General features: G+C 49.7%; 1 protein-coding gene across 6 annotated transcripts in view; it reads right to left on the reverse strand.

Annotated features, from left to right (window-relative positions):
• The window catches only part of MAML3 (mastermind like transcriptional coactivator 3), a 221,452-nt gene that overhangs the window by 5,097 nt on the left and 193,771 nt on the right, over window positions 1-22,584 (reverse strand). For 5 of the 6 annotated variants that reach the window (XM_048074965.2, XM_048074968.2, XM_048074969.2 and 2 more), the window contains exons 3-4: window positions 4,297-4,542; window positions 2,125-2,212 (exon numbers count right to left, since the gene is read on the reverse strand). In XM_048074965.2, coding sequence (XP_047930922.2) covers window positions 2,125-2,212; window positions 4,297-4,542 — 334 coding nt within the window. The remainder of the gene's footprint in view (window positions 1-2,124; window positions 2,213-4,296; window positions 4,543-22,584) is intronic. The other variant, XM_048074966.2, reaches the window with a different exon arrangement.

Genomic DNA, 22,584 nt, shown 5'->3' on the forward strand with positions numbered 1-22,584 from the left:
TAACCTTGTTAAATTCCACACCATGGCAGATAACTGAACCATGCTTGTGTCTTCCTTTGAGGGGTGAGGGAAGCTATCGATTTCTGGGAAGCCAATATGCTTCTGTATTTACTACCTTTATTTAAAAACAATTACCGGAGCTCTGATGATGCCATGGGTTCATTGTGGTTTTGAGTCAATACCATACTGAACTAAATAAAATACTCTGCAGGTATACTCCAACAGCATGATGCACACAATTACTCCCGGCTCAAATATTAGTACATGCAAAACGTAGATGTAAAAAAGTTGCTGTAAGAGTCATAAACTGTACAAAAAATCAGGATGCTCTCAAATCAGCCCCTACCTGCTGTAGCAGACAATATACCTGAATGTCTGTGGAGAGCAGAGAATACTAGGCCCTGCTATTTATGTTGGCTGGGTTACACTGAGAAATGGGTACAAAGAAAGGAAGTGTCATTCCCATAGTTTCGCACACGTCACGCAGTGGATGGCTACACCTCCTTTTTCTTGCAGCAGTACAAGCTTCTGGAGGATGTTGTTAGCTCAACTCTCCAACATACAGATAAACAAACCTTGTTTAGCATGAAGAGAGTCCATCTTGATCTCACTTGCACAGGGCAAATGCATTGGCAGCTTTTACTTTATCTATGCTACAGGTAAACTGTTTTTTTAATGATTGGCACTGGGGTCCCCTTGATTTCTTTTAAATTTAGATCACCTCCTTCCTCCATGATTAGGAGATGTCTCTTTTTACAGTGGTTCCATCAAGTGCCGAAGTGTACAGATAATGGTAAAAATGTATTTAATGCCTCTCTGGCTATTTTTGAATTGAAATTGGTGTTGAAAACCTCCAAAGGACTCACTACCAGCAGGTGGTTCACGTTATACTGCTGTGCTCTGCGTAAGAGGCAGGAGTTCACACAAGAAGCAGTTAAAAGAGAGATGCAATGGATTTTAAGATTTTGGGCCACCTTCTGGTCTCACACATAACCTACTGCACTGGATTACGTTCTTGTGACTAAACAGAAAAAATAGTGAAATATTTGTATTTAAATGAGTTCATTTATGAAAATGAATTCCTTGCTCTGTCACACATTAGCCTAAACTCCCTTCTGCATTTCTTTTAAATAATACATATGAAGGCAAGGTTTCAAAGAAGCATTAGTATAGAAAGATGTTACATATGCTTCTCAAATAATGCATGACGGTGCACACACATACACTTTGATTTTGCAAATTAATTATTGGGGAAAAAAAAATCATTTCATATAGAATTTATGGTGCCAAAGGCAAGAATCAGAAGGCAATTAGAAAGAGCCACCCTGTTATATATCAGCAGAGGATTTGGCTGCCTGTTCACTTCCTGAATACTAGAACTGCAATATGCTTGCCTCCCGTGTTTTCTGTTGCAGTTAAGTGAAACTGTCATGAACACACAGCACTGAACATGTTACTTGCATGTCTATTTAGAATCCATGGTTAGTGAAGACATTCAGCTGATGTTTTGCACTTAAGAAGCTAAGAATTAAGTTTTTTTTTTTTTCCCTAAACCAAAACGATTGTCCTTGCATCCTTCAATTACTTGTGAGCACACTGAAATAATACTTGCTTCTGTGTTCACTACAAAAATCTCCATTTTCATCTCAGATATGTCTCTGTATTTTCCACACCTGACGTTTATCAGACATTTCTTTTTGGTCATTCTCTAGATAAAGATGACCTCTCTGAAAGTCCCTGCTCATCAAAATAAACAAAGTGGGAAATGAGGAGGAGTAAAACCAGGATACAGGGAGAGACAATAGCTGAAAAAAAATGTAGGATGAATGAAGTCAAACAAGATGAATCCATAGAATACAGAAATCAAGGAGACAAAACTAATGTCAAATAAAAAATGCAGCTTTTGCTGAGTGGAGCAGAAAGGAAATTAGAAACATAACTAAATATTCAAAACTGGTCATTTCCCTTTTGTAAAATATGCAGTATGCGCAAGTGTGCAACAGCCCGCCTTCCTGTTCTGGCACACTGCTTAACCCCTTGTCCTCACAAAACACATGAACTTTCAAATGCCCGCTGCAGGGACATACTTTGTCTCCAATCTAGGAAAAAGAGTGTGACTTTTACCTTGGAACTGATTGACCTGTTGCACCGGATACGGGCTCCGCTGTTGCTGCAGGTGCTGCCGAGGCAAATGTGACTGCTGCTGCAACTGCTGAAAATGAACGAGGGAAAGAAAGCAGAAGAGGAAAAGATGATTAATTAATTAGAGAGCTGGAAAGGGGCTGGTGACAAGAGTACTGCAGCAGAACTGCAGTGTTTCTTATCTAGCAAGCTGTTCTGGAGACAAGCAGAGTCAACTGAAGAGCGCTCCTGAGAGTACTTGGGCTGCTCAGCACATGGACTCCTTCTGGTTCAGAAGGGAATAAGCACTGAGGCTAACATCAACTCTCCTTGCTTACAAGCACTTCATCTTGACCTCTGAAGTGCAAATAGGACTGACTGTCTTCAGGCTGAAAAGAGGGGGAGGGATATGAGATATCTTTGCTCACCTAGGTCCAACTGCAGCTGTATCCACACACCTCTTCCTTTCCCCAGCCCTGACAAGGTCTCGATGTATTTATTCCTGGCACCAGACTGCAGTCCACCTGCACTCAGCTGCAAGGAATACTGCATCCTGATCTGAGAACCATGTTCTATGACCATTACCTAGCCACAACAGAAATGGCTACTAAGGCACATTTCTTCTTGAATTTTAGTGAATGATATTTGGGGAGCTGGCAATTGCAAAATGCCTCCATCCCTTGATCCAGATCACACTGGTCCTCTGGGGTTATTTTCTATGAATACTCATGCATCTAAAACAGAATTAAGGGCTGTTTATAAAAACAGAGCTTTCAGAGCTTTCAAAGCCTAGAGTATACTTGACTAAGCAGTTACTAGAATGGCGTATCTTTTTGCTTCATCTAAAGCTGTACAAACGCTTTGTTCAAAACCAAAGCTGAGTAACAAAGGTAAGAGAATGGCAAAGATGGGAAAGAAGCAAGTACTAATCCCTGTGCTCATAAACATGTGCTACAAATGATCAAAAAGATAAAGAAAATCTCATTGGGCACACACATAAATGCCAAGAGCTTAAGGACTGACTTTTAGACTTCTCAGTGGCTGGCTCTTGGATGCGTGCACCTGAATTGGCCCGATCCATGTGGGGGGGATCATTACTGCATCCTCACTCTGCATTTGTTCACCCCTGAACCAATTCATGCATCTTCAACCTGAATATTTCTAGGAGCATCCTTCCTGTTCACTGGGGGAGAATTTTTCTCTTTCTCATATGGACCATGCAACGAGGGGAAGACTATCAGTACTTCTACAGTTATACAACATGTGCAACTTCTAACTCCAATTACAGCAGAGCCCGGGTCTTAAGCTGGAAATATCCCTGAGCAAGAGAGATGCTGCTGAGCTTAAAGCAGCAACTGACCTATCAGAACACTTTCTAGGTAACGCTAGGGGACTGCAAGTTCAAACTTAGGTATGAGCTTACAGTGACTGAACAGCGTGACTTTCCACTGACTTTCTCCTGGGTTGCTTTTAAACTGCAGCTGAGTTAAACGCGCATAAGATGTTACCATTCAGGCGGGGTAATTTAACATCCGAGAGTCTGGGAGCTCCAGGAGCTGGGTGGCAGGCAGTGCAGCAGTTTTACGCTGCCACTGCCAGAGGTGGGTGCACTGTTTTTCCACTTCAGCCCCCAGTTTCCACCTTGATTCTGCCTCTCCCTCACACTAACACGATTGCTTGTGCTGTTTGTATGACTAACCAGACTAAGGAATTGACATGTAATCGATCTGAGTAATTTTTTTTTGGTAGGTTACTTTTTACTCCCACCAGTTCGTTGTCCCAGATCGCTGCACAGCTGTACATTGCTTTTGACAGTGCAAGACCACAGTTTGATGTAGCAGGGGAGAGCACCAGCAACTGTCACTGTACCAGAGCCTGCTTCTGCCAGCCTAAACACATCATGAGATAGCAGGTTAAGAGCTAGCTTTCCCAGTGTCTAAAACCTCATGCAATTGCCATGTCCACTGCTGGGAAAAGGCATAATATTTGCCAAGGTCATGGCAGGACTGAGGCAGATGCCTCTTCTTTGATAACCACTGCTGAAAAAAACATGATGTAAGCCACCGAGAGAGAATTACTGAATGTAAAAGGAAGGGCTGGTGCTGTACTGTACTGTAGTGCTCATGCCCTCATACCAGCATGTGCTGCAGAGCTCGAGACAAACAGATGTTGTACCTGCTCTGCTAGGATCTGCTGCTGCTGCTGCTGCCTCTGCTCTCTGAGAAACTGTTGTTTCTGCTGCTCTATCACATGGAGCTGGGCTCTCTGCTCAATCAGCATCTGCTTCATGATGGCTGCTTGCGGTTGGTTTCCCAGGAAGGGACCCCCAGAGCTCGTGCCTGTGACCACGCTGCTGGAGCCCGGTGGGACTGAAGGCTGCATAAGTGCTGTGCTCCGAGACAATCCCACTTGGTGCTGCTCCTGCACAAACAGAGAGAGAAGGCCTCGTTACTGAGGGCGCTCACGGGCTGGGGAAATTATGGTTGATTAACAATATGCCTTGAGTCTGTGGGCGAGGACTGGAGCTGGAAGAAAGTAAGAGTCCTTGCTTGTGGCCTGTGGCAGTGCCACACGCTGCCTGCTGCAGGTGGCAGGTTCCTCTGCTCTCACGTCGTAACCCAGAGTTCAAAGGCCCCTCGGATAAAGCAAGAGCACTTGACAATTTACTAATAATAAGATACCAGAATTGGGCACTAGGTTTATTTTCACTCAGGGTAAATAACTTGCGAGAGATGTTTTTCCAGGGTTTTCCTCCATCATCATGGGGATAATAAACCTCATTTCTCTCCCTTTCCACTTCCTTCCCTTTTCCCACACTGACACTGCCATGAAGGCCTCCGGGTTCAGGAGCTGAGGTTGTAGGCAGGCACAGCGAACAGCCCTAATTCCCCCTATATTGCACCAGAATCTCAGGATTCACCCACACAACGTGTTTATTTAAGATTTCCACCCCCCAGCTAAGGACCAAAAGCTTGTCACTGGAAGGAAGGACACGAGCACCTGTGATGCCACAGGTACCTTCTCCTAACCCCCCCCTGCTTTCTCTTCGCGCTCCCAGGGCGGTGCGCTGCCTCTTAGGGCTGGGAAAGGAAAACAAAAGGGAGCAGAGAAAGCCAGAGTCACTGCGGAAGCCCTCTCTTTCCGATCTTCCTCCCCCAGCCCGCGTTTCCCCGGCATCTCCCCGTGCTGCCGCCCGGCACGGCTCGGCTCGGCTCGGCTCGGCCCGCCGCCAGGGGCCGCTGCCGGACCGGGGCAGCACGGCTCGGCTCGGCACGGAGCCAGCGGGGCCGGCCTCGCTAATTGTCCCCTGGGGGTGGCTGCTCGTTAAGCACCCACCGCATGGGATGGGGATGGGGATGGGACGAAAAGGGCCTGCACCAGTGCGGGACCCGCTGTGGGAGGCAGTCCCGGGGCCAGGGCGGGCTCTTCTGCCCGGCTGCGGGCCTGAGGTGCGCCACAGCTGCGTGAAGTCATCTTGTGCCCTGTGCCACCCAGCCCAGCCAGCGGAAGGGTTAAAATGGAGCGCGGCCTGGGAAATGAGGATCAGCCTTTCCGCGCCAAGGTCAGGTTTTCAAGGACCCTTTTGAGGTAATAACAAGAAAATACAATTTGTCCGCATCTCTACTTCGCGCCGCTAATTCCCGAAGGGCTCCCCGCTGAGAGGCAGCTCTCCAGTATTCGGCTGCTTTGCCTTCCCAACATACGCGTCCCCCGGTCTGAAAGTTTCCTCCCCACCCCAACAGTCTTCCCACATCTCCCCCCTTTCCCTCCTCACACCACACTTGGTGGGCTCGTGGCCCCGACGCTCCCCCCGCTGCCCTCACCCCGCCACGGGCCCCGGGGGACGCGCACCACCCGCAGGCTGCCCGCTGAGGATCCTTCCTACCCCCGTCCCCCCCCGGCTCCTGATGAAGTCATCAGGCTGGGGATTGCATAACCGCTGCACAGGACTATCTTGTGTTATACTGGGAGACCGGCCAACTGCTTCCATTTATAGACAGCAGCGAGGCCGCGCTGCCAAGTAATGGAACCTCTGCTGCAGCTACTACAAGGGAAAGGAACCGGGGGGGGGCGGTTCGGGAGCCGGAGGTGGCACCCGCAGGGGCTCCCCCAAGCCTCCGTGCTCAGCTGCCACCGGGGCTGCAGCCCCAAACCCGGCTGAATCTGCCTCGAAAGAGCCTTACTGCAGAACTTGTGTCCTGGCTTGCTGTGCACACACGTGGAAACAGCGCAGGCACAAACTCATCCCGCGATACCGCCGCAGCTCGGTCCTGCATGGCGTTACGCCACACGCTGTTAGCTCCCGGGTCGGAAAGGGAAGAAAGCCCCGAAGGAAGCCCCGCCAGCTGACACGAACCCGCGCGCCGTGCAGCAGCTGGAGGAAATATGAAGATTAGCACGGAGGTGTTACTTCCAGAGCGGCGCGTTCAGCCATTTCTGGGTACAAGAGTTTGCCTATGCACAGCAAAAGCTTCCTGTTTCCAGTTTTAATAACAGATTTAAGGCCAGGCGTTCTTCATCAAGCCAGAACACCACCCTCCTGCCCGGAATATTTCTGCTCCTTTCCATTTTTTTTGGCCAAAGCTCTTCCCAAACAATGATGAAAGGCCCCACTGACATCACCGGCAGCAGCCCTGGGTTGTGTGTCCCCAAAACAGGAGTGCAGCCCGGGCAGAAAGCCCCTGCCAGCAGGAAAACGCTCCCTTGTGTCCAGGAGCAGAGCTCCTTACCAAGAGCACCTCTGCAGCGGGCACTGCTGCTGCGTGGTGGCCGTGCCTGGTTCCAAACCCGCAGGGATCCCCGTGCTCCCCGCAGTCTCGGCGAACCCCTTCCAACACAGCCCAGGGACAGGATCGAGTGCTCTGCACCTGGGAGTAAGACCGGATTTAGAAAGAGTCGAGCTTCCATTCGTGGAGCCAAGAAAGAGGCAGAATTTCCAACTGGTCTGCATGACACGTCTGGGCAGGTTTTCGTAGCTGTAGAGCACCCAGTAAGCAGAACTTCTGTAGGGACCTAGCTGCTTCATCAGCACCTCTGCCCACATTATTTCTAAGGATCTGCCAGAGTGAGGGGTCCTCCTCAGAGTTCAGGGTGGTGTGTGTGTACAGTTACGCACACCAAACGCAAGTGACCTCAAAAAGGGGACAAAGGGGAGGGAAAAAAAGTATTTTCCTCTTTGTCTCAAATCTTACACGTGCCTCTTCCTTATCATTCAGCAATTTGCTCCTTCTGCATGACATCCATTCTCCCCCAACCACAGCTAAAAGCGGTCACACCGTTTTCTGCCAGGACCAGCAGAAGGACCGCCAGATGATGCCCTCCAGCCCTCAGACATTGCCAGCTCACACCACTTCTGCTGGAGGCGCAGGGAGCAGAGTGGGACCCCAGGGACCAGAAATCAACAGGAGTGGGTATGCCACCTCGAGGGACAAGGTGTTCTCCAAAAAACAAGGACTTTAAAGTGGCATCTTAACATGCAAAACACACAATCGGACATGAGCTCGCTGTGCCATTCTGTGGTATGTGAAATAATGCAATCCCTGAATATACAAAGAGCAGAAGAGCAAACAGAAGCCAGGAGGTGGCTTACCCTGCATACTGCATTAGTAGAACGATACTAGAAAAATGTGTACAGTCAGGCACCTACATTTTAGAGCCAGAGCAGAAAAAGAAGACAAAAATGATTTGAGGCAGAAAGTATCTTCCAGTGAGAGACTTAAAGAGCTCAATCATTTAGCTTACCTCAAAGAAAACTGAGAGACGCTTTGACCATGGCATATAAAAATACCTTCACGAGGGAAGAAATCCTTTAAAGAGTTCTTTTATCTAGTGAAGAAGGCAAAGCCAGATACAAGGGCTGGAAGCCAAAGACAGATTCAAATCAGAAAGAAGAATCACATTTTTACACCATGATTTCATTACCCACCAGAAATGGCAGATCTCCACTCTCTGATGTCTTCAAAGATGACAGCCTTTCTGGATAAACGCAACTTAGTGGTGCAGCCAACTGGCCTGTGACGTACGAGACACCGCAGAGCTACCTGACCTCACCTCTGTGCAGCTCTGAGCTGCTGCTCCCTGGCACCGCAGAGGCAGCTGGCACTGCTGCAGCGCGCTGGTGCCACCCTGGCAGTCACTGCTCCTTCCTCGCGGGGCTCTCGTTACGGCTTGTGCGTAAGTACATCTACAGATGTAGAATCACAGAATCGATAGGGTTGGAAGACACCTCCAAGATCATCAGGTCCAACCATCCCCCTACCACCAATGTCACCCACTAAACCATGTCCCTAAGCACCACGTCCAACCTTTCCTTGAACATCCCCAGGGACGGTGATGCCACCACCTCCCTGGGCAACCCGTCCCAGTGCCTGACTGCTCTTTCTGAGAAGAAATGTCTCCGCATTTCCAGCCTGAACCTCCCCTGGCACAAGTTGAGGCCATTCCCTCTAGTCCTATCACTAGTTACCTGTGAGAAGAGGCCGACCCCCAGCTCCCCACACCTTCCCATCAGGCAGTTGCAGAGAGCAGTAAGGTCTCCCCTGAGCCTCCTCTTCTCCAGACTAACCAACCCCAGTGCCCTCGGCCGCTCCTCACAGGATGTCTGTTCCAGGCCCTTCACCAGCTTCGTAGCCCTTCTCTGGGCACGTTCCAGGGCCTCGATGTCCTTCTTGTAGTGAGGGGCCCAAAGCTGAACACAGCACTCGAGGTGTAAAAAAAGGGGGGCACCAATCTATTACCGGGATCAAAAATATTACTGCATTTCCATGCATAGTGAAACATAATCTCACCTGGTGCTTTCAGAGTGACATAAACACGCCCTCCTGTATTCCCCTAAAAACATTTCCCATAAACTCCTTGTAATGTTGCTACTTACTGTGTCCAGCAGGGATCTTAATCCCTCTCTCTAAATCTGGCTGCCCACAGCAAAGCCACCTTCAGCAGAATGGTACCGTCTGACTGAGTTACAAATCCATTCACTTCAGACTCTTTTTTTTTTTTTTTTGCCTTGAATGAGCCAGTGTACAGGATGAAGGGACAGCTAGGCTGTTTTACGACTCTGCATCCACCAGCGGGCTTTGCAGGGTGGATTGCTTCACCTATTTCCTCTGTCATCCAGTCCGGGGAGCAGCTACAAATCTCTCCTCTCTCTGGGCCCCCGGTTGCCATGGTCTTTCATACAGTATCTGAGCGAACAAGATCCCTCTGACGTTTGACGCTAAACCTCTGCATGCAGCCAATTTGTTTCCCTTTGCTCTCCCTTCCCCTGCATCTCCTCCCCATCTTTTCGATGCAGTTTATTCTTCCCGCAGAACAAACAGTATCTGTCAGACTGTTACTTCTGGGGTTGTGTGGGTTCATCAGAGGGACTAATTTCTTTACTTCTGTGGACAAAGTACATAAGAAAAGATTTGAAAATGAGCAAGTGTTTTCTTGACACCATTTAGGAGCTAAAGACTGTCCGGAGTTGATCTCACAGCACGCAAGGCCGAGCGGCTTGTCACTCCACCTCTGCTGTCTGGTAGCACTGACTTCTGCCCCAAAACGGTATCTGCATCCCGCAAATCCTGGCAGGACTCAGAAATGCAGCACTTCAGCGGAGTGCTACCAAACTTCAAGCAGCGTAATTAAAATGGGCTCATTTCCTCTTTCACAAATAACGGCCCTGGTGTTTTCTCCCCTTTGCAGGGGAAATCGTCCCCGCTTTCCAGTTTTGTTTATCCTTGGTCTCTCCGGCCGGCTCCAAGGTACAGAGCACAGCGATACATTGCTTGGGTTTGTGCGCTGAGGAAGAAGTGTTCGTTTACCTCAAATAACTAGTTTGCTCCTAACTGACATTTCTTATTGGCCTTATTTTTAGAAAAAAAAAAAGAAGAATCAGTCCAAATCAAACCCTGCACAGTCTCTTTATATACATCTCTTAAAAAGAATGGAGGGGGGAGGATTAAGTATACAAATAGAAAAATATTTGCACGGTGCAAAGTTAAGATGAGCTGTTGAGGAGGGTGAGGCCCGTGGGGACGGAGCACCCCGCTCTGCCCTGCGAGCTGGCCCTCGTGCCCATGGGGCCGGCCCCTCGGCACATGGGGAGGAGAGGAGGTAAGGGTTTGGAGGCACACTAGCTCGCCCAACCTGGTATTTTCCGCGTATGGTGAAGGCTGTAATTACCCCCCTCAAAGCCCGCTGCGAGCAGCTGTGCCATCATGGCATTTCGCAGAGCGCCCTGCCCCTCCGCCAGACAGCGGCAGCCTTCACGGGGCGAAACGCAGGAGGAGAGAGTTGGAAAAACAGCCCACGGGAGAGCGCTCCCACACCCTGTCCCACTGCCTTCCACCACAGGCCTAGCCACAGGCTCTCAAAGGGACAAAAAGGCCCCTCCAGAGGCACTGCCATGTCCCTGGGGCACCGGAGCCGACCCCGATCCCTCAGCATGTTTCCCCGGCCTTCACGAGGTGCTCCAGCAGCAGCACCAAGTGAGGGCCGAGCCAGCAGAGGCACGAGGCCCTGAGGCCGGTGCCTGCTGGAAATGGCAGTGCTAAAGGTTGTAGTTTTAATCAATGTCCCCTCTGAGTCCACACGGCAGAGGAAGGGAGGAAAGCTAATGTGAAGCGCAAGGATAATCGTGGCGAGAGAGCCCCCGAGAAGGGGGAGAGAAGAAAAACAGAAGATGAAAGCAGGCAAATGGTTTAAATAAACAGTCACACGGGGCCAGTGAAAAGGGGGAACGGAGGGGAAAAGACAATAAAAATAAATGCTGTGAGAGAAAGAAAAACTTCTACCACATACAGGGGAAAACGTGGGGCCTGGGGAAAGCACAGGTATGAGGAAAAGATACTCCAGCAGCAAACACCAGGCCATCCCTTTCCCTCTGATGGCCTGGGCCCGCACCATGGCTGTCTGACTGACATTTCCTGCGGGTGGCTGCAGAGGTTTGGTTTGTGTGGTGGTTTTTTTTTTGTTTTTTTTTACTCTCAGTGAAATTTTTGTTCAATTTCCCCTTGGGTGTTTTGTTTGAGGATAAACAAAAGGTATTTTTCGCGTTTTTCAGATCCTTTCCTCTGTGCTGCGATAAATAAAATCCCTTTCATTTTTAGAAAAACCAAACTTGGCACTTGTGTTGATCCTCAGCGAGAAGCGTGTAATTTGCCAAGCCCGAAAGAATCCTGGCTGAGAAATAAACACACTGGGCCATATGCTCTCCTTCCCATGTGCAGAAGGCGACTTACCTCAGAAATTGGTACGAGGCTGCAATTGCCCCGTATCGCTGCTTCTGCCAAGGCAAAATAAAAAATCCACAGAAAAATTCAGCGCAAAGGTTTGGGGCTTTCGCAAAGTAGCTGTGCCTCTGCACGCCGGTGGGCACCTTCCCTGCCCTGTCAGTGACTCTGTCTCTGGCTTCTGTCCTGGCACAGACGGGGTCAGGGAGTCCATGTGCCACGTCCCTAGCGCTCGCGGTACCGCTGCGGTATCTTTATCGGCATTTCCTGGCACAGCTCGCTTTGCAAGTGCGCAATCTGCACAGCACAACTGCTCCTTTCCTACCACCCTCCCCTACCTCGTTCACGTCGTACCCTCGTGGGAGGAAGACGGCACACCATAGAGACCTGGATGAAGTGAGGGCTCCTTTCTGCCCCCCTCGCCTCGCTGACTCTCTAAGGGAAGGGCCAGGCCCACAACGAACACGGGGAGAGCGTGCCACACAGATGCAGTACCTCACTTTTCTGGTGGGCTCAAGCAAACGAGGCAGTATGTGACTGCTGAAAGCACCAAAGCAGACCCATTAGTGCTTGTGATGAGCGATTGCCTCTACAAACTCATGCACAAATTCCATGATCTTCCCCTGTCAGACACCAACTTCAAAGAACCGGAGAAACTCCCCTGTCGCTGGTTGCAGGCACTTGTCTGTGCAGCCTCTCTGCAGGTGCTATTTCAGCCTAAAACCGAGAGCTGAATGTTTCCAAAAGGTAGCTGGCAAGGCCAAGGGAAGCAAGCGGTCTGCTGCAGCTGCCCAGCGATGCCTCACCGTCTTTGCTGTGGTTTCAGAAAACTCGCTGCTGATAAGCCGAGGTGGCTGGGATGGCACGCCAGGCCTGTCATTTCACGAGCTCATGCTTTCAACGTCCTTGAATCGAAGCTACCCATCACCCAGTGCCAGCACTTGAAACCCTTTTGATTTCTCTTCCACCTTGGATGTGCTCTTTGTGCTTCCTGGCACAGGGGCCACCTGGCCCCTGTTTTGACACGCAATCTCGCTCGCCCTCATGAAAACTGAGACGAGGAATTCTGATTTGGGCTGTGCCTGGGCTGGCTTCAGCCTTCACATGCTCTTCACTGCACGGTTCCTCCCTTCTCTCTGAGGTCTCCTTCATGTATACGGCAAAGGAAACCCCTACTCTAGAATTAATTTCTTTTGCAAGCTCTGACTCAGCTTGGCTTTAGGCAGTCCCCAGACTTCTAGGTCTCTAAGGCATGGCTTCCTTTGCTGATTAAGCCCTTATTCACTACTTCTGAGGCTTTCTGAATATCCTTAATACCTCTTCTGAGACAATTACCTATTTGTTAAGCTTCAAACTTTTTTTTTTAAAAAAAACTTCCTGCACACCATGAATGCTTTTTCCCCTCCCCAGTTCTGTCGTCTTCCTATTGCTTACTCACGTTTCCCAGCCCAGCTAGCCCTCACAGCCGCAGTCCCAGCTGCCTTTCTGCAGCCCTCAAATCGCTCCTCAGGCCTTGCTTTCCCTGCCTTTGCCGAAGTTACGTCTCTGCACAGGATTGTGCTGATTTCTCCCGTGAGAAACTAAGCATCAAGACATGATCTCCCTCCTTCCCTCCCCTCCGCTTGCTTTCTTCCACCTCCTGCCCAGCTCCCCCCTCCTTCCAGCAGCCTCGCTGCTGCTCTCCAGCCCTCCTGCTTCTCCTGTCTTCTCATCTCCCCTGCCCCCATCTGCCTCCTTATTCTTTAAGATTTCATTCTCCTCTGCCTCCTTCCCCTCACCATACAAGCATGCTGTATCTTTGTGCTTTAAAAAAAAAAAAAAAAGAAATATCTAAACTATGCTTGACTCCAAGTGCCTCTCCAGCTCCCACCCTATCTGTCTTCTCACTGTCATCTCTAAGCCTATCGAATGTGCTGTCTATGATTTATATGATTTGGACTGAATTTAGTCTCCATCTCCAACATAGATTCTTTTCCAAAGAGGCTTTTGCTTCTTGCCTGTCACAGAAACCAGTATCACAGAGTCTCTAATAGCCTTTGTCTGGCTGAAGCTCTGTGCAATTACTCCAGGCTGGCTGCCATCGCCTGTCAACTCCTTCCAGCGCTGCTGACCAAGCCCCACCTGAAACCTGCTCCTTCCCCAGCACTCCCACTTGTCTCCCACACCTTCCGTCCCTTACTCAGCATTACTTGGACCAGTCGGTCGCTGCTCACCCTCCCACCACCGCTCTGCAGGTCTGTGTCCTCGTCCCTCTTCTCCCCTCCTCCTTCTTGCCAGTATCTCTGAGCAAGCTCACTTCCAAGCAGGCTCAAATCCTACTCCCTCCGTCTCCTCTCCTTTCTTCAGTCCCCGTGGACAACGCCATCACTCGCCTGTCACCCAGCCCATAACCTGGTTGTCATCTTTGCCTCAAACCTCCCTGCCGAGCCCCACAGCCAGGCTCCCATCACCTCGCACCCTGGTGGTTGCAATCCTACCCTGCTTGCAGCCAGACTGATGCTGCCCAGGGCATTTTCTCTGCCTGTTGTCCTGGCTGTGCCATCCCTGTCTTTGCAAGCCTCTCTTGGCTTCCCTTCCTTTTGTATTTTAGCCCCCTCCCGGGCTTTCAAAATCCAGTTGCAGCTTATCCCACCTCACACACTTATTTGCTGCTCAGAGTTTGAGCCCACCTCATCACGGCCACCTCTTTTCCACGTGTTATGTTTTAGATAGAAGTGCCTTCACACTTTCCTCTTCATTTCTGGGAGATTCTCAAAATCGCACACATCTGACCCCGACCTCTGCCCCCAGCATAGTCAGATTTGTAGGAGTTTTGTAGAAGTTCCTGTCTCCACGATGCCCGCCGGCCTCTTCTGTTTCCTTGCACTCCCTGGCGTGTTTGTCTCCCTGCGTTATCTCCCATCTTGCACTCAGGTTGGAAGTACTTCGGGGGAAGGAAATATATTTACATCCTGCATCTGCAGGGAGCCCCGCACAATGGGGCTCCTAGACTCAGGGGTGTCAGCACCACAGCACAAGCAGTTACCCATACAGCTTAAAGTCTGCGTACAGCTAGGTATGCTATTTTATATTCTGTGGACGTGAGAACACCAAAATTTCAATGTGCCCTTGCTCCACTTCTCCTTTTGAAGGATGCAATATTAGGATGAGATATTGTATGCTGAAAAAGTCAGGAAATGCTAAGTTACTGTTCCCACGGCAATTGTAACTCAGCCTCATGTGGCAAGGCACAAAGGTTATCACCATACACAACAACAGAGGATGCTGAACTCATGCAAAGTGACCAAATTACCGCCGTGGCAGGCACCAGGTCTTTGAACTTCTGGGCAGGTAAAATCTAGGGCATTTAACGAGCTTTTAGCACTTAATTGTAGAAATTCAAAGTCCAATGCCTTATAAATAAAAGTCAAAATTATGCTGTGCTGCTAGTAGCCAGTCCCAGCAGTAGCTTGTAACCCTCTTTGCAGAAACACAGCTAATGGCAACAAGAAATATTTCCATTGCTTTATGAGCTCTGGTAGCTGTCAGCAGAGAGAGGGATCTGCCGATCAGAGAAATCTGGGAAGACATCAGTGTGTCAGAACAAGTGAAAAGACTTGACACAGAGGGCACGTTTTTGTTGAGCAATTTGCATTAGCACTTCTGGACAAATTCTACATTTCACATGCAATTCACAAACCAACAGCAGCGGTGCTAATTGGTGCAGTTGCCACTCAAATGCGGTGCCTTGTTTGAGCTATCAGTAACGTGAATGAAGACTACAGACTCTTTTTTTGAAAAAATGCAGCAATTATTTCACAGGCTTTGGGTTGGGCTTCCCCCCACCCCCACTTTCATCCTTATAATTTCATTATCTCAATACCTTAAAAAAAAAAAAAAAAAAGAATGGAAAAACGCAAACCTCAGAGAAGCTCGGCTGAAGTTCTTAAGAAAAAGCTGTTTGCAAAGAACGATGCCCTTCGTTAACACAACCGTTAGCCCTCCCATCGCAGTGAATTTGACCGTGGTGTCCCAGAGTGCCAAAGCTAAATGTTGATCTGAAAAAACAGCAGTAAGTGGCAGAGCACTGGGGACTCTGAAAATCCCAGCCACCAAACCAGGGCTGTGCTCTGCACGTATCTGAAATGTTGATGGGGTGACAGAATCTCTCTGCTTCCTCTGAGGTGGTAATCGAAGTTATTTAACTTAAAACAGGGCAGATCTCTCATCCATCACTCTTTATCCTTTGTAAAATCAAGCCTCCCGAGAAAAGAAAAGTGCTTCCATGCTGCAGCTTTCTATTACCGCTGCTCACAGCACTCAGGCAGCTGCGGCTCAGCTGAAGGAAGGTTTGCCTGATTCCTTTTCATAAAGTTGGACTGCTATTTTTAGGCCATATTTCCTCTAGGCCCCCACAGTGCAAACTCCAAAGGAGCCAATGGGATTGGCAGGTGCATAGATTATTGGTGACCTCCTCTAGTCCAACATTCACATGCTCTTACTATATTTTTTCATAATGTACAGTGAGAAAGGGAGAAACCTACAATTAAAGACCTTCCTAGTCAGCCCCAGTAACAAATGCTCCACGAGAGACCAAAGTACAATAGCTGGAGATGGAACAGAACCAAAAAACCCAACCCTGTATAGATGCATGCCTAGATCTAAATAAATCTACATCTGAAAAATGTGATCTTAACTTGGTTGCATCTCTGCAGACCAGTAGGTATCTGCACTGTACGTTCACTTGCACCCCAATCTTTCTGCAGCTCCCAGACTCCCATCCCTTCTTCCTTCCCTTTAGATCTTCTTGGCCCGATCCTACCAAGGGTCCAACCTCACGGCTGTAGAAACCATTAGCAAAAGCCACACCTTTCCCTCAGCTCGCTGCTCTGCTCTGCTCTGCTCAGAGAGCACCAGAGAAACTCCCAGGCACGGATGCCATCACATTTTCGGCAGTGGAGCATGAACCAGACTGTTGAGCAAACTCACACAACCCCTTTTTTAGTGACAGTAACTCAGCCTGGGCTTCCTACTGCCACACCCTGGGTTACAGGCACAGCGGCCACGTTCCCGTGACCGAATTCAGTAATTGCCCAATTATTTTGAGTACGACTGCACGTTTTTCTCCTTCTTTGGAAGCTGGTGCTGTTCACACCCCGTCTCCTCCTGCTGATTCAGTGCTACCCTGCGAGGCAAGGGCTGGCTGCTGGCTCTGCATGCCGCGCGTCCCCGCTGCTCCGGAGGGCACATTGGCCCTGCTCCGAGCCCCCGGAAAGGGGGAGAGCTGTGCTGGCGTGGCACGACGCATCGCTGCAGCCTCTTGCCCCCCCCAGAAGGCACGCAGAACAAAGAGTAAGGCGGGTAACAGTCATGGGTGTGAGCAGTCTCGAAACCTCCAAGCTGTTCTCTGTGAAGCAACGCTCCCCTGGTTTCACAGCTTGCAGGCTGTTCTAGACCTGAAGCTGGGTGAGAGACCTCTGGGTACCGAACATGAATTTTGGGTCACCACTGCCATGCTCACTGATACGCAGCGTCAAAACGGAGAGCTCCTGAAATCTCCAGGGACACCGGTTGCCTCCTTCCTTCCAGCTACTTTGTTCTCTGCCTGCGTTCAGGAGCTTTGGCCCAGATAGCTGACAGCTCAAACCCTCCGCAAAGAAAGGCGAGCGGTGCCTCTGTGAAGCCACAGGCTGTGCTTCCTGAAGGCAGAGCAGGGCTCCAATTTGCCAACGCACGGTATGGCCATCAGCTGCGATGCTACAAAGCCCGCAGAAGGTATCTTTGGACCTCTTAATATCTTATTTCTGACATATGGAGGGACTGGGGAGTTTGCAGCTTCCCACCTGCTTGACTATAATTCACTACAAAACATCAAACAGATACATTCAGCCCTTTGTAGACATATCATTACCTTATGTGTTCATGTAATGCACATCTGTAGCACATTGGCAGTACACCTAGTTAATGTGTGGGAGACTCCTAGGTTCAAAGCCTCCAGTGTTTCTTTTGTTCTCTAATGAATCCTTCTTTTGTTTGCCTCCCCCTCCCCTTAGGTTGTAGCTGTAATTCTGTCATTAGCATCTTAAAACTCTTTTCCTCCAAAACCACCTACAACACTACAATAAGCTGGGAACATACGAGGAAGCACCTAATGAATCACGATTCTTTCTTAAGACGAGTTTAACAGGTCTGGGGCACTGTTTGCAGCAGCACAGTTGCTTAGTTAGCAAACTCAGTAACCAAATATTCCCCTAAAAACCAGGAGAGGTGGGATTCCTGTGTCACACTTCAGCTGGTAAGCCAGGTTCATAACATTTCAAACAAAAGGTGCATCTGTGACCACTGGGAGTGCCGCAATTTTTGTGAGTCTCTGCAGACCAGTCAGTGTCTGCTTCTCGGTGTCCAAAAACCAAAGTGTTTGGGCACCTCCAGGAGGTGCCACTGAAAACGGTGAGCTGTACTTTTGGGTGGCAACATTTTTCTGAATTTTCATTGGACTTGAACCTAACGATGCCAAACCTGATTTCCCAGATATTATGCATGAGAACATGTGTAACACTGAGATATCACCTGCAATGTAGACTGGCAGCTGCAGTGCACACCAGACCAACACTCACTGTGCCCCCCAGTGCTGGCGTCTTCCTGGACTTCACCAAAAGGGACCAGCTACCAACAAGTGCTGGGAAACGGGTAGCAGAAGATGCTGATAAGAAAGCGTTACCACAGATAGGCACAAAGTCAGAAAGACTCTACGTGTGCTCCACCAATCATTTATCTGTGCATTACATGCACGGGGTTTTGTATTTACAAAACTGCAAACCTACTGTTCAACGAGTTACTGTGCATTCAGCGGGCTAACTCCCGTGCTTTCCAAAATTGTCAGACCTCTTCGCCGAGACGGCTTAGGGACTGCTAGAGAGGGCCAGCGGTCAGGGTGTGATCTGGGGAATTTCCTTTGTGGGAAACCCAGAGCCATAGCAGGAAGGCCACACCACTGGCAGAAGTGTCAGGACTCCCGAGTGCTGTGCGGCTTACACGCCACGGACATCTCCAGCAGCGTCACTGCAGTGCTCATGTGTCCCTGTACCGTTATCTGACTGCCTGTGCGCCCTAACAAAGGCAGCTCAGCTTTATAAAGAGCCTTGTGATTCTTAGCCAGTGTGGTGATACATGCCTAACTTTGTCAAACAACTTCGAATCGTAGCAGAATCTGCAGATCTCAGCATTTGGTTTGTCACCACGAAAAACAACTCAGTTCCTTAGCAGGCACAACACATTAGTGATGCGTATTGTTGCCTTACATTTATCAATTAGCATTATTATCTTTATTTAACTGTAAGTGGCATGTTTTCTTTGCTGGCTTTCTTCCAAAATAATCTGTGACTCTGAGCTGAGGTAGTGTGTTTTCTCGCTGCTTCTGATGAGACATTTCTCTCTTCAGAAGCATAAACACACCACCACCTGAAAAATGATGTGGTAATGATGCCCAGGAAGAAACAGACCACCATAAATAAAACCCATTCTTCCTCTCTGTGACTTTTCAGCAGTGATCCTGCAGCAAACTCCAGCTCCTTTGACTAGCCACTAAAATCAGCGAAGACACAAGGCAGAGCCCCGCATCTTCAAAGCTTCTCCTTTGTCTCTGCCCTCCCGTTGCTGCTCCTCACCGCAGCGTTGGGCACCCCAGTCCCGTGGCTCTCAGCTGCAAGAGGCAGCAGCAGCCCAGGTTCATCTCACCCGATAGCCAGAGCCCTTCCGAAAACAAAGCAGCACCAAGTTTGCTCAGAGCAACAACAAAATGCAGCTGCAGAAGAGGAAGGCCTGCTGCATCTTCATCAGGTGCTGGGCATGGACACACGTGCTTACAAGGGGAAATGACCGAGTACTTACAATGGCAAAAGCAAGGTATACAAGCTGAAAGACTAACTTTTTCCCTCCCCTCAAAACAATCTCTTAGGGTCTAAAAATACATCTTATATCTTAGGCACAACAAAGAGGAGTATGTAGACTGTTAATAGCCACATTATAATAAAACCACCTCTAAAAATCCAGGAACCAAAGACATTCCTGTTCCCAAGGCTTTACTCTAAAGCAATCCAGTGTTGTGGCCCTCCTTCTCCGTGTTTTCTCTGTTATTTTCCCTCGCCAATATCAGACAGCTTCAGAATCAATTTCCTCTTCTTAAAGGCTGTGGCCATGCCAGCTAGTGCAGGTAGCAAGCTACTGCATTTTCCTGAAGCCACAGTTGTCCCCTTAAAAGATGAAAGCTTTCCTCCATCATTAGTTAAATAGTTAAACTAATAGTTAACAATAGTTAAAGCTCAGTGCTGCAGCATCAGTTTTACCATCTTTTCTAGGAGAGTACAAATAATATCAGTGCAAAAAAGAGATCCAAAGATCATTTAAATGCCAAAACAAACTGAATTACCTAATTAATCGAGTGAGGCCCCACCTCTCCGAGCATAACTCGACCCGTTCAGCACTGGAAAAAACTCGTGTTGACACTGCCCTTGTTTATTTGGCTGCGTGTCAGCCCGAGAGGGTATATTTAGCCTCAGTGTGCTTGCAGGACTGCATCTTGCAGCTCAACAGGAAATCTCTGGAGTCGAAGCTAAAGATATCGCCGCGCGCTCGGAAATTTACGGCCAGCTGTAAAAGTGGAGCCGCGGCGGTCAGAGCGCTCAACAGCCTGCTTTCAAACGGGCGGGGAGGCCGAATTAAACACTGCTCTGTGCCGACTTCATGGCAGGCAGGGTGCACCCGATGGGCTAAGAATAGCAGCAGGGGCGGCTCTTCTCTTGCTCGGATAGTACCGAACCGATACAGCCCCTTCCCATTCCCAGGCGGGTCCTCGAGAGGAGCGGGCAGGGGGAGAAGCCAGGGCCAGGAGAGCTGCAACATGCACGTGGCGGGGCGCTGAAGGAGCGCAGGGACCTCCTCCTCCTCCTCAGCTTTAGGACATGTTAGCAGTTGGCCGATGTGTTTCAAAAAGGTAAATCACAGGAGAGAATAGGCATTCAACACAGGCTTTGATTTTTGTTAAAAAAAAATCTAGACGCAGGCTGTGGTGCCAGATCTAGGGCACGTGAACAGAAGGAGCACCCTTTGCTCCTGGTCTTGCCCATCCTCAGTGTTTTCATGGTGCCCTCGCGGCTTCTGAGCCTCACCTCGTGACTGGGTCGTACGGAAATACTTTGCTTGAGGGAAGCATTCTCTGAGGTGACTTTTGTGCTACAAGTTTAAGCGTTCTCTGAATGGCTAAAACTAACCACCCCTGCCAGAGCTCAGCGAAGGACAAGGCCTCAGAGCAAACCGTGGTTCGTGGGCAGTTGCTGTGCATCCTCTTGTCAGTACAACCCTGACACACAGCATTTGTATGGCGCTTTGTAAGGCACTGTGCTGTGTCAACCCGTGGGGCTCTGTGCTCAAGGATCGGGCCTTCCTACCCTACCACAGCTATGGCACGAACGCAACCCAAGACCATTTTCTGCAGAGATAAAGAAGAGACAGGATGTAAAGCCAGCTCTTGCTCTCTGTTAATAAGCGCTTTCTTTCTCTACCTTATCGTTTTCTCTCGAGTAAAGGCTGGCTGGCTGTTTGCATTTCATCTCGGCTTGGGGAGCGCTTTGCGCGGTCCAAGTAACGCGAGCAACCCGGAGCACACCTCTCTTTGCTCAGTGACAGGACAGCCGTGTATGTTTATGAAGCAAAATCAAAAAGGAGGAAATGTAAACAAGCAGTCCCTCTTGGACCAGCTCCTCAGGATACAAAGTGTTCTGTCAATAGCTGCTGAAGGAAGTACCGGGGCCCTTGGAGTCCTGCAGGCTGCTGATACCAAAAAAAGCAACTCTGCTAATCTAAATAAGATTAACCTGTTTTCTTGCAAGCTAAAAGTGGCTGATGCCACGCTGCCTGCAGCTGACCGGTCCCACAAGAACGGGCTAATTTCTTCGCCTCCAGACAGGTCATTAACTCGAGGACAGGGAGTAGATGGGTGGCTTTAGTCTTACAAAGTGTGCAGGAATTGTTTTCATTAACCCTACACGGGAGAAGGCTAGTTGAAAAGATGGGGTTCAGTGGTCTGAGGCATTCACAATCCCATTTGGGGATTTTGGACAAGTCACCCCCTGCCTCAGTAGCCCAAACCATATTTTACCTGCGTGCCGACACCAACACAGCACCCAGGGATCCGGCGAGCTATTGTGATGACGTCTGCTAACCATGTGCTCCAAGAATATATTTTCTTATAAAATAAACAACAACAGAATTGTATTCATTCTCTGCAAGCACCCAAACAAACCAACAGGCAAAACTCTGGTTCAGAACCAAGCCAGGTAGAAAAGAAAGTTTATCCCCTCTATTTAACTCCCACTTCCTTGGAGCTGTGTTCCTAAAAACATACAGTGAGGACCAGGCCGGAGAAGGCGGGCAGGCCGCCTGGCCCGCGAGGAGGGATTTGCTGTGGCCCAGGCAGCACCAGTTCCCTGGACCCTGACACGAGCCCGTCCCTACCTCCAGAGCTCGGTGAGACCGAGCAGCAGAGCCCTGCGAATCTGTCACGGCTGTCGGGAGCTGACAGCTGTGCGCTCCCCCTCCGACAATCTGTTTCCTCTTTGTCAGGTGTAATTTGAGTGCTGCACACCACGGCTGCACACCACCAGGCGCACGTTCGGCCCCTCGTTACGGCCGCCTGTGCAAGGCTCTGTGCCACCAGGAGATTTAAGGCACGATGCTGAGGCGGAGGCTCGCCGGGGGCGGCACGGTGCCTGCCGGGCTGCACCGGCGTGTGGCACGGCGCTGTCAGCACTGAACCCCTGCAGGGATCGAAGCTCTGCCATGAGACCTCTTGAAGAGAGGAGCACGAGCCCATGTGGAGCCCTCTGCATGCAGGCACTGCTCCAGGAGCGTGAATGCTCCTGGCCCAGTAGCCCTCTCCTGGGGCGGCTCTTTGGGACAGTGACAGCTCCCAAAACTCACTGGGCCCAGTCGTGACCTGGCTGGCAGACGATGGGAATCAAGCCGCGGTCCCTGGAGTACACGCCAGATGCTTAGGTTAAACTGCTGCTTTGGTTGAAGTGCCTGCACTTTCTGTTACATGATGCACGTCGAGCTAAAAAGGCTCTCCTCAGATAATCCCCGCGTTTTGAGCTTTGCCTGCTGCCAGGAGTGCTCTCCGAGGGCACTGCTTGGAGGGGCGTCACGTACAGCAGAGAGCACAATCACAGGAGGCAGAGATGGAGGCAATCACCCAGCCCGTCTCTCAGCCTGC

Source organism: Anser cygnoides, chromosome 4, assembly GCF_040182565.1.
Source record: "Anser cygnoides isolate HZ-2024a breed goose chromosome 4, Taihu_goose_T2T_genome, whole genome shotgun sequence".
In the NCBI taxonomy this organism is placed as follows: domain Eukaryota; kingdom Metazoa; phylum Chordata; class Aves; order Anseriformes; family Anatidae; genus Anser; species Anser cygnoides.